This window comes from Sinocyclocheilus rhinocerous, unplaced genomic scaffold, assembly GCF_001515625.1.
Source record: "Sinocyclocheilus rhinocerous isolate Xijiao unplaced genomic scaffold, SAMN03320098_v1.1 scaffold757, whole genome shotgun sequence".
NCBI classification, from domain to species: domain Eukaryota; kingdom Metazoa; phylum Chordata; class Actinopteri; order Cypriniformes; family Cyprinidae; genus Sinocyclocheilus; species Sinocyclocheilus rhinocerous.
Window position 1 is genome coordinate 788,660 of NW_015662957.1, and position 12,530 is coordinate 801,189.

At 36.2% G+C, this 12,530-nt stretch overlaps 1 protein-coding gene across 1 annotated transcript in view; it reads left to right on the forward strand.

Annotated features, from left to right (window-relative positions):
• LOC107728598 (calcium-dependent secretion activator 1-like) overlaps nucleotides 1-12,530 on the forward strand; it is a 111,552-nt gene that overhangs the window by 65,424 nt on the left and 33,598 nt on the right. Inside the window, exons 16-20 of the mRNA XM_016538825.1 lie at nucleotides 432-568; nucleotides 690-877; nucleotides 6,347-6,458; nucleotides 6,874-7,069; nucleotides 11,250-11,279. Of these exons, the coding sequence (XP_016394311.1) occupies nucleotides 432-568; nucleotides 690-877; nucleotides 6,347-6,458; nucleotides 6,874-7,069; nucleotides 11,250-11,279 (663 nt within the window). The remainder of the gene's footprint in view (nucleotides 1-431; nucleotides 569-689; nucleotides 878-6,346; nucleotides 6,459-6,873; nucleotides 7,070-11,249; nucleotides 11,280-12,530) is intronic.

Sequence of the window (12,530 nt, forward strand, 5' to 3'; positions counted from 1 at the left end):
ATATATATTATGAGTAAACCGTATGCTGTTGTTGTTGCTGAGTAAAAACAATTAATATAAAAATTTCTTTGTTGAAATGTGCCTCAAAATATAACATTTTTTGTTTTAAACTGTATAAAAATTTTTTACATATTATTTACATGCATATGTTATTATTATTATTATTATTAAATAAATATATTGCTTATATATTTATTTAACTTGAGTATCTGCTTTTGTTTTTATCTTGCACTTTGAGCATTGCTTGTAATGCACCTTGGATTGAATTTACACAGTAATGCAAGTTGACAGTGACACTTTTTAGGCTGACATCTGACTCAGATTACAGACCTCTCTCTAAAGAGTGTGTGCTCCTGTCGTCCTGTGACTTTGAGATGTGTATGTTTTATGTGTCTCTATCGCCATACGTTAACGTGCACGCATGCACACAGATGCAGACCGAGCACAGAAACATGGAATGGATGAGTTCATCTCCGCGAACCCCTGCAATTTTGACCATTCTTCGCTGTTTGAGATGGTTCAGCGGTTGACACTGGATCACAGGCTCAACGATTCATACTCCTGCTTGGTAACCCAGCTTTCAATTCAGTTTTATTCAGTTAGGGCTATAGCTGTCCTATTTATATTATCATGTATAATCACATTTGCACTACTGAAACTGCACTTTTGTGTCTGATTGTGCTCCTCAGGGTTGGTTCAGTCCAGGTCAGGTGTTTGTATTTGATGAGTACTGCGCCAGGTACGGAGTGCGAGGGTGTCACAGGCACCTGTGTTACCTGAATGACCTGCTGGAGAGGGCAGAGAAAGGGTCCATGATCGACCCCACGCTACTGCACTACAGCTACGCCTTCTGTGCCTCCCACGTGCACGGCAACAGGTACCGCTGATCTCACACTCTTTATCTCTTTCTCACTCTGTCTCTTTAACACCCACTTCATTTCATTCTCATTTGTAACCACATTAATTATCCAATCATTTATCTCTCATGCTTTCTCTTTGTCTTTCATCCTACTCTCACCTGAAGTTCTGTCTTTTCTCCTCCCACTAAAATCACTCCATCCGTCTTCACTGTCCTGCCTTTTTATCTCTCCATACATCCACTTTCCACACATGGGCAGAAACAGAGGTAAAGTAAAAGCACAAACTCTCTTTTGGCAGCCAAAGGACTCATTCTCCTGTGTTTCATAGAAACCCCATTCTTTCTCCTGAAAGCTTTGTGGTTGGTCACAGGTGATAATGCTTCTCTCCCAGAATCCAACAGTAGTTTCACTGCTTTTACAAGAAGCTCAAGTTGCCTCATTACCTGGTTTGCAGGAGTCCTCAAACTCTGTAACTACTCTTTAAACAAGCTTCCGTTTTGCAGTTATTTTGAGTGTTTTCAGTGTTTTTTGAGGTATATTTATTCGAGATATACATATTATTTATTTAAAATACATACAACATATGTAATAAAAAAATTATATAATGTAAGTTTATATTAAAATATGCATTTAAATGTTGTACGTAATTATTACATATTTATTAAACATTTTAAAAATTCTACACAAAATAATTTGAAAGAATGAATGAATTATCAAACAAACAAGCTTTGTATAGTCACCATTTTGTACATTTTAAATGATAAGTCCTGATTCCTTTAGCATGTGGCTAATTTCTAAACAGAATATAATGGACTATATATTATATAAGTATATAAATATACTTTTATTGTATTCTTGTGAAACATTCAAATTTCTTATTTCTGAATGTTTTTCATGTCTTTTCGTCTTACTTTTGTCTGAATCTATCATTTTATTCTCATGGTTATTATTACTTGCATGATTTATATAATTTCTCTTCTTCTTTTATTTCTCACTTACCCTCACACCATCTTCTGATAACCTTTGTGAATGTGCACCTTTGTGAATGCATGTGTGTGTGTGTGTGTGTGTGTGTGTGTGTGTGTGGGATACGAAGCCAAAGACTGAATGAGCTACTAAAATGGCCCATGTCAGAGACCGAGCTGCTTAGTTCTCTGTTTCCCTCCCCCCCTGAGCCCTTGACCCCCTCTAAAAAAGAGAACAAAATCATAGAGGTCTGGAGAAAAAGAGAGTCTAAGTCGCAGGTGCTCACAGGCCCCAGAAGGTGAGAATGTTAATGCAACCCCCTCTTTTGGGTGTGGATTAGCGTCCCGCCCTTAACCTATGAAACTGGGGGATGTACGTTAGGGAAGACTGCAATTAAGTTGAATTTCTTCTTTCTTCTGTGTGAGAGATTACTCGTTCCATTGTGTGTAATTGTAGTCATTTATTATATGTGAACGTGCAAAGTAGCAATTTTATACACATTCTGACCTTTTTTTAATTATATTTTAATTAAATGTATATAATTTTCTTTTTTATATTTGTACTGTTATTGTATATGATTAATTTTTCAATTTATTATTTTATAAAATTTCAGAATTGTTTTAATATTGAATCACCACCTAGGAATTATTTTCTAAGAAAACAACTTAAAATATTTTCAGTCTGGTCTCTTTATGTGTGAATGTGTATCTGTGTGAGGAAGAGAGAGAAAAGTGAGGGTGAGGCAGGGAAACAGAACGTGATAGACATGTGTCGAACCAGTGAGAAACATGCAGGGTAAAGAGAGAGAGATGAGGGACACTATGGATGGTGCCTTAAGGTCATGGCTGACAGGATGACAGGTCATCGCTCTCTCTCTCCACCTCTCTTTCCAAACTGTCCAAGGCCTCACTCCAGCTTGTCTACTTGTGCCAAAACCTCACGTCCAGCCAACCACGCTCTTTATAACTGACATGGCCCTCAACCTGAACCTCTTGGCATTGGACTTGTATACTGATATATATTTAAAGCCAAATAATCTACAAGTGTTACAGATAGTGACTGTGGATCTCTAATGTTGTTTGACATCAAACTACTGTGCCATTACCATATCTGGATAGCCATATTAGTCTCATAATACACTATTATAAATATTCATGATGCCGTGTAGTGTTACTAAAAGGTGAAATGGCATAAATGTCATGGTACATGTGCAAAAAAATAATAAATAAATGGTAATATTACCATGGTCCAGTGTCCAAAAAACATGTTTTTTGGACATTGGAATCTGTTTTTGTTTTTGTAGTTTTGTTTAATTTTTGTGTGTTTTGGTTTTTGTTTTATGTGTTTTTTTGTGTTTTGTTTTTTGGGTTGTGTGTTTTTGTTAAGTTTTGTTTTTAGTTTTTTTGTGTTTTGTTTGGCTTTAGTAGTTGTGTTTTGTTTCTTTAGTTTTGCTTTGTTTTTGATTTATTTTTTTGTGTGTTTTGTTTTTCTTTAGTTTTGCTTTGTTGTGTTTGTTTTTCTTTAGTTTTTCTTTGTTTTTGTTTAGTTTTTTGTTGTGTTTAGTTTTTTTTAGTTTTGCTTTGTTTTCGTTTTATGTTTTGTTGTGTGTTTTGTTTTTTTTTAGTTTTGCTTTGTTGTGTGTTTTGTTTTTCTTTAGTTTTGCTTTGTTTTTGTTTTATTTTTTGTTGTGTGTTTTGTTTTTCTTTAGTTTTGCTTTGTTTTTGTTTTATTTTTTGTTGTGTGTTTTGTTTTTCTTCGGTTTTTCTGACACGCAGAGAGAAAGGATTTTTTTCTGCTGGTCCGTCTTTTATCCATCAGTTTTGTTGTGACACAGCTAGAACTGAAACACACTCACAACCGACGTATGTCACCTGCACGCAGTTTAAAACACAAACACGCACACTCTTATGCAGAATGTGACTAAAGGGCCAGGCTCCTTATCGTTTGTGACATGGTAGACGGAAAGAGGGCTGTGAGCAGAGTGTATGTGACAGTGGAGGCGCGGGTCGTCGTGACAGCAGTTTGAGGAGCAGGAGACATGACACGCTCCTCGTCAGTCCGCTCCCCATGTCAGCCCAGCGCACGCTGAAGGACAGCGGGGAAAAGCAAAGGAGGAGGGGCAGGGATTTCAGGGGGGACCACCACGGCTGTCACACCAGACGGGGTCCATCGCTTGGTGGGGGTTTTCAGAGGGAGGTTGGCAACCGGGTCGCCCCTTCTTGTTCACAAAAATACCTTAAAAGCTTCCACTGTTGTACACGTCAGCTAGATGTGAGAGATAGTGAGAGGTGTAGATGTCTAGTATGATGGTAAAATCGATTAGGTTTGACAATTTAGCATCAGTTGCATGGATATCAGCATCTTAAAATAAGTATTTTAAATTTCTGTGTGTTTATAAAACAAGAAATGATAATGGGCATCATGGTAATTTGGCTAATAAGCTTAGGAGTGCCACTAGACATATCAGGTGAACTGTTTCCCACAGCCTCCCTCTTTCTGTTATAGAGTCACAATAAGAAACCTGTGAGTGTGTATGTGGTGAGAGGTTGAACACCTCAGTGCTAGTAGCAGGGGGCTGTGGTAATTTGTAGTGTCTTTGTATTGCGGAGGACTCTTTATTTGACCACGGACAGGGAGGGGGGAGTTTAGGCCCTTCCAAAAAGCCTTGCCTGAGGAGGGGATGACACACACACACAAACTCACATTTAGACATACACACTAGGAATTGCACCCGCTCATAATGCACAGTGCAGTTGCATATATTGTTGAAAGAGTCTGGGCAGATATCACTAGAAAATGTATGCAAATGTCTCTTTTAAATCTTTTTTTTTTCCTGTGGTCGACAGAAATGTCACATAAATTGCACCAGGCAAGTAGCAATAACTATTACTTAATTTACATGAGGTTTTTGCTCACAAATACTTGCAAAAGTGAATTTACCCCAGAGCATTTACAGGTATGAACATGTATGCATATGTAAATACACTCAAATAAAGAGCTGGGGCTCTTTCAGAAGATAAAAGTAGTGTCATATTCTCACTTTTTTCCTCTTTCTCTTTAATAATATATGTGGTTAATTAAAAAGTTGAGCAGTTTGTCTGAATCTCTCATTAACACATACCTTTTAAAGAGGATGAATAGAAAATTATTTATAGTGCTTGTATAAAAGTCATGCGTCTTGCCTGTTTTGGGACCCTGTGTTTGTATCTGTGACCCTTGTTACCCTAATGAGACAAGCAGTTGCATTCATTTGTGCGTGTTTCGCCTCAGGCCTGATGGAATCGGGCAGTGTATATGTAAATGTTGCGTGAAACTAATTGTGTGATGACTGGATATAGTGATGAAACAGGATATTTTTTTTCTAACAAATTTAAATGGGAATGTATAATGTCTCAATGTTTTAAACAGTTTTAAACAGTTTTAAAATTTTCTCTCTAAAGGTATTGTTTTCCATTTGGACGCCCAGAAGGAGCCTTAAAAGCTACGCTGTCACTGCTTGAGAGGGTAATATTTTCCCACACACTTTTGTTTTTTTTGTTTTTTTTTGCATAATTTTATGATATACAGTCAAACCAAAATTTATTCAGACACCTTCAACATTTCTCATATTATCACAGTTTATTCGCTATCGTTTAGAAAATGGTAATAAAATATGACAAGAACTCAGAGTTAAACTGTGTCAGAACTTATACATCTTAGTGCCACTAGACATATCAGGTGAACTGTTTCCCACAGCCTCCCTCTTTCTGTTATAGAGTCACAATAAGAAACCTGTGAGTGTGTATGTGGTGAGAGGTTGAACACCTCAGTGCTAGTAGCAGGGGGCTGTGGTAATTTGTAGTGTCTTTGTATTGCGGAGGACTCTTTATTTGACCACGGACAGGGAGGGGGGAGTTTAGGCCCTTCCAAAAAGCCTTGCCTGAGGAGGGGATGACACACACACACAAACTCACATTTAGACATACACACTAGGAATTGCACCCGCTCATAATGCACAGTGCAGTTGCATATATTGTTGAAAGAGTCTGGGCAGATATCACTAGAAAATGTATGCAAATGTCTCTTTTAAATCTTTTTTTTTTCCTGTGGTCGACAGAAATGTCACATAAATTGCACCAGGCAAGTAGCAATAACTATTACTTAATTTACATGAGGTTTTTGCTCACAAATACTTGCAAAAGTGAATTTACCCCAGAGCATTTACAGGTATGAACATGTATGCATATGTAAATACACTCAAATAAAGAGCTGGGGCTCTTTCAGAAGATAAAAGTAGTGTCATATTCTCACTTTTTTCCTCTTTCTCTTTAATAATATATGTGGTTAATTAAAAAGTTGAGCAGTTTGTCTGAATCTCTCATTAACACATACCTTTTAAAGAGGATGAATAGAAAATTATTTATAGTGCTTGTATAAAAGTCATGCGTCTTGCCTGTTTTGGGACCCTGTGTTTGTATCTGTGACCCTTGTTACCCTAATGAGACAAGCAGTTGCATTCATTTGTGCGTGTTTCGCCTCAGGCCTGATGGAATCGGTACTGTCACAGTAGAAGAGAAGGAACGGTTCGAGGAGATCAAAGAACGACTGCGCGTACTGCTCGAAAACCAGATCACACACTTCAGGTACATCACTGTCAGTCTACACAGCATCAGATAATACCAATTTAGGTAAACCGATTACCAATCAGTGCTTAATTTTGTTCAGTCTGTGGTGTAAAGAGGTTGCATTAGCAATTAAAGAAAAAACACTTAAGCAAAACATGGTCAGGTCAAAGTGTCTGAATAATTTTTGGTCCCAAATTTTTATCCGTTTTACTGGTAGTCCACTGTATGAAGAATTTTTGGGTGTAATATATCACAGTTTACTTTATTTTGCTATCCTCACTTTACATAAATGAACTATAGTGTCCTGCACCCACTAGTAAAAAATATCAAAAATTATATCTGGTGTCTGAATAATCTTTGGTTTGACTGTACATATATATTATGTATGTATGCACGTGTGTGTGTGTGTGTGTGTGTGTGTGTGTGTGTATGTATTGAAAAAGCATATGACACAAAGTAAAAAAGACCTACAAGCTAAAGTAAATATGCATCTAATTTCTAATTTGGTTTTGCAGGTCTTAATGAAGGACATTGTGACACCCGCACCTCAAGACGAGGTGAAGACAGTGGTCCGTAAATGTCTGGAGCAGGCAGCTTTAGTGAACTACCAGCGTCTCTCAGAATACGCCAAGGTGGAAGGTAGGAGGCACATAAACCAGTTTTGCAGAGTTTCTTCTCCTCTCTGCTCTGTTATCAGTAATATAGCACTTGACATATTCCTCTCGTAGAAACACTGCTTAACAACAGTGATGCTCAACTAACCAGTATTCCATGGAGGCAATGCTGAAATGCCACAGTTGATTTTTTTTTTTCATAAAAGGAATGCTTACAATGGAGCAATAATTAACTGTTGGTGTGTGTAATGGCTTTTTATGTTGTCTTATCTCTACTAGTCTTCTAAGACACTTGAGATAATTGTCCTGTAGTATGTACCCAGATAGTAATTGTATATATGTATATAATTTATTTATAATATTAATAATAATAATGTTTTTAAAAGGTCTTGTTGGTCCAGGTTTGTTTTAGCTCTTTCTAGCTGATTATAGAGTAAAAATGCATTCAATTCCCCCTCTCAAACCCTGGCCTCAGTGCCATATTGTTCTGCTCAGTGGTTTCTTGCTGCCCTCTGTGGATGGTTGCATCTTTCCTGTGGTTTAGCTTTTAGGGCTAGAAGTACTGTACAGCAACAAATACACTTTTCCTTTCCAGCTCTTCATCACCTTTCCAGCCCCCCTGCTTCATATGTTTATTGCAGAATTGCTGCCTATTTACTAGCTTTCTTTGTGTCTTTTTTCCTCTTTCTTTCTCCTTCCATCTCTTTATCTCTCTCTGCTCCCTCCCTCTGCGCTTTCCTCTTGTTTATTGGCTTTTCTTCTTATTTGGAGCCCTCTCTTGTTGAGCCAGTTTGAGAAGCCAATATACAGTGCAAAGCTGGATTGCCCACTCAAGCAACACACATTTGTGTGTTGCAAGTGAGACGGTTTCTTTCATAGGCATGGACAGCTAAACTGTGGCTTACACACAGGTGGTCTTTGATGTCAAATAATGGCCATGTTTACAGGACAAGTGTTTTTATTTTTGTCTGGAATGTTTTTTTTTAATATATTTCCTTTTCTAAATAATTTTCAATGACTGTCCATGTTCATGAAGAAATATGACTTGGCACTGCAGATACTGAAGGAGAAGCCCTTAGTATCTGTTTGCCAAATGATGTCGATGTTGTTCCCTATTGATTGCTGACCACTAAACTGAATGTGACTTTTGTACTAACCCAAACTAACCAATAGCTTGCAACACACTCACAAGTCTTTCCAGAGACTAAGACGTTCAGCTGGATTCAAAGCAAGGCTAATGGTGGAAATCAACAGAATAACTAAAAACTGCAAGTCTGAAGTGACTAAACCAAAAGTTTTTTTTTTTCACCAAAACTATTTACAATGAGTCCAGTGCAATGTTTGTCATTCTGAAAATAGTTCATGCACTATCCATCAAAGGTTTGGAATAAATGTTTTTGAAACAATTATCTTATAAAAAAATAAAAAAATACGTTTGTAAGGACACATAAAACTGTTTAAAAGTAACAGTAAATAAATTTAAAATGTTACAAAAGATTTCTATTTCAAGAAAATGCTGTTCATTTGAACATTTCATGAAAAATCATAAACAAATATCATGGTTTTCACAAAAATATTGAGCAGAAAAAGCTGTTTTCAACACTGAAAATAATAAGAACCATTATTAATAATTGAGCAGATCATTACTAGAACCATTATTAATAATTAGGCAGATCTAATCAGAACATTAGAATTGATTTCTGAAGGATCATGTGACACCGAAGACTGGAAAAAGGGCTCAGCTTCGCCATCACAGGAATAAATTGCATTTTATAATATATTATAATAGAAAACAGGCATTTTAAATGAATTATTTCGCAATATTACTGTTTTTACAGTATTTTTGATCAAAATCATTAATGGAGCCTTGGTGAGGATAAGCAACTTCTTTCAAAAACATACAATATTTTAATTATTCCAAACTTTTGACTGGTAGTCTATATTTGAATAAAAATGAATGACCTTCCTTCCAAATAAACAATAGTGACAAATTGTTACAATAATAGGTCCCACTTTATATTAAGTGGTCTTAACTACTATGTACTTACACCAAAAAGAAGTACAATGTATTTATTGTGTTCATATTGTTTTGCAGATGGCTTTTGCTGCTATTGAGGTGGGATACTGGTAAGGTTAGGGACAGGTTTGGTGGTATGGGTAGGTTTAATGGTTGGTTAAGATGTAAGGGATGGGTCAACATTGTAATTATAAATGTAATTGCATAAATTAATTACAGATGTAATTACATGCAGGTATTTTTTTAAATATAAGTACAATGTAAAACATGTATGTACACAATAAGTGCATTGTATCAAATGATTAACTTAAATGTAAGTACATAGTAGTTAAGGCCACCTAGTATTAAGTGGGATCCAATAATATGTTTAAGACTTGAGTTGAGGGAGTTTATAGAGTTTTAAATCTTTGTGCGTTTCATAGAGCTTTAAGTCTTCATGCATACTGACCTACAGATCATATCAGGACTGATTGATCACTAATAATTTTGAGATGCAGTAGATCAGTTACTAGGCTTTTTGCCAACCCTGCCAGGCAACTTTCCATGCCACTAAATTTGGTCAAAAGCCCCTTATGGCACATGCAGCCGTTGTGCTTCTTTCTCTCTCTTTCTCCTCTGACCCCTTGCTCTTGCATGCCCTGATCCTCTTTTATAGGGAAAAAGAGAGAAATGTATGAGCATCCTGTCTTCTGTTTGGCGTCACAAGTGATGGATTTAACCATTCGTGAGTACCCTGCTCATCTGGAGCCACTCCATCACTTCCGCCACCCCTCTTTTTCTTTTCTTTTCTCGTTTTTTCGTTCTCGAGCACTTTCACAAACAGTTATTCCCTCATGCCCTGACCGGCACCATCCTCTTCTCTTGCTTGCAGCCTGCTTGCCTTTTTCTTTGAGTTTGTCACTTGCATCTTAGGTTGAGTGATTCTGCCACAGGTCTTCCTGTCGCTTTGATCAGACCATCCCGTCCAACTGAGTCAGTGTGGCAGCTGTTCTTTCTGTTTTCTGCTTATTCTTTCTGTTTGTGACTTGAATGCATTTTTACTTTGCTTTTGTGTAAGTCACCCCTCCCCACCTCTTTCCGTTTATCGATGTGTCCCAGGTTTACAGTATTGGTCAGGTACAGAGTGAACAAAAATAATTGACATTATCTCCCAACCCAGGAACAAAACAGGGATTCTGACGCGGTTTTCAGACACATTGTGTTTCAATCGTTTTTTTTTTTTGTCTGTAATCCACTCCAACAGCTTATCACTGTGCGTCTTCACTGTTTTTCTGTCTGTGATTTGGTTTATTGTTTCTGTCTTGGGTCAAACTTGATTTCAGACATGTTTCTGGTCTAAAATTGTAAAAGCAGGGGTGTAAAGTACTTGAGTAATTGTACTTTATTACTACACAGGAATTTCTGCTTTACTGAAGTACTGTACGTATACTGAGGGAAAAAATGCTTTATACTCTGAATATCTAAACAAAATAGTAAAAAGTAGAAAGTCTGGTCACAGGTCTGTGTGGCTTAAATTTTTGTGCAGCTTATTATTTTTTTTTAGGAATCTTGGTCCAGTTTTTCTGCATTTCCTTGTATAGAAAGTTCAAAAGTTAAAATTCTTTATTTTCACTTTTGATAAATGCTTCCTTGTTGGATACAATTTTAAATGTTTAATTTAATTTAAAAACAGCCAACAGAATTAATTTTTTATGTGGTTATTCTTGTTTTTGAAGAGATCAGCAGTCACCACAAAATGGCCTTTCAAGCAGTTAATAATTGTTTATTAATGCATTTAGTTAGCTAGTGGTCACTGTGCTAAATTTAAAGCAATTTTAATATTTTTTTTACTAAACTCTGATAATTGTGGAAGCCTTTTTATTTTCACTCAAGTATGTTTTGCTTTTGACGCTGTATTTTTACACCCCTGTTTAAAAAAGGTTTGTTTTTCAACCTAAAACAACCACTCCGTTAGAGTTTCTTTCACACAGTCTCTCATGGAATGATAGAGTGGATCACGGGTCTTTCACTGTTTAGACAGCCCTGTCCTTGAACGCCTCTTTCTGTCTTCTTCTGTCCTTCTCTTTCTACTTCCCGATCAGATCTCACATCTGAAACAAAATGAAAGCTTATCCCTTCTCCCTTTTCTCTTTCCCCTTCTTTCTCCCTTCCCTCTTCCTTTCTTTTTCTCTTTCTTTCTTTTTAGTAGAGAAATCTCAGAGGGATCAGAAGGATGCAGGTGACATCTTTTGTCTGACTTACTATTAAATTCATTTTAAGACAGCCCCTCACCCTCCCCGAGCTCTAAACATAACCAGCTCACAGCATTCACATGGCAAGTTAAGCAGACGTAAAGGGAACCATGGGAATGTTGGGACAACGTTATGAAAATGTCTCCTACACTTTGCACTCTCCTAAACATTGCATCTTAATGTAGATGCATTTTCCATGAGCTGGTAAGCGCTTTATAAATACATTACCAGTCTATGGAACATGCAGAGTGAGTATTTCTTTAATTCTTAAACTTCCAAAAATCGAAATAAATAAATAATAATAATTTGCCTATGTTAATTACAATTAAAGTGATACTCTCTCTGCACCAAGTGCGTGATTAAAGTAACACTTTACTATAAGATTCAATTCTTTAACATTAGTTAATGCATTAGATATCATCAACTTGCAATGAATACCTTTTTTTTTTACAGCATTTATCAATCTAGGTTAGATTATTACATTTATTATATATTAAAAATATATATTGTATATAAATATACTACTACACGATACACGTTTCATTATTCATGTTTGTTCACAGAACATTTACTAATGTTATTTTATAACATTATTATTTCAAAACATTAAATGTTAACTGTGTGTCTATCAATTAGCATTAACCAAGATTAATAAATGTTGTAAAACAGTTCATTGCTTGTTTATATATATATTACTTAAGGCTAATGCTTACAAATTGAACCTTAGTGTAAAGTGTTACAGAAAAATCTCTAATGGGTCAAATAGCAATACTGATGCACTGTTAATGATTTTTTTTCAGTTCATATCATATTGCTGATTTTCCATTAGAGTAAATATGGTGACATGACGGAGTCTGTGTGTGGTTTCTGAAACCTTAACAAAAATATCAAAAAAATACATATAGTTAATCTACAAAGTACAGTATGTCATGGATTGTTTTAGAAACCCTCCATTCATGTCTTGAATTAGGGAAATCGGGTATTTCAAAATGTCTAAGTCTTTTTGGATGCTTTTGAAAAATAATCCAAATGTCAAAATGCTGTTCATCGCAATTGAAATACCTGATTTTGCGCTAGTACATGACATGTCGTCCCTGCATGGACAGTAACCCTTTAAAAGGCCACGGATATTATATTTTGTGAAAGTCTTCAGTCCTACTGAAGGAGCTAAAGATGACTGAGATACAATTAGATGAAAGGTCAGAGGGTTAATTCACATTTAAGGGGCGTGTGCTTTG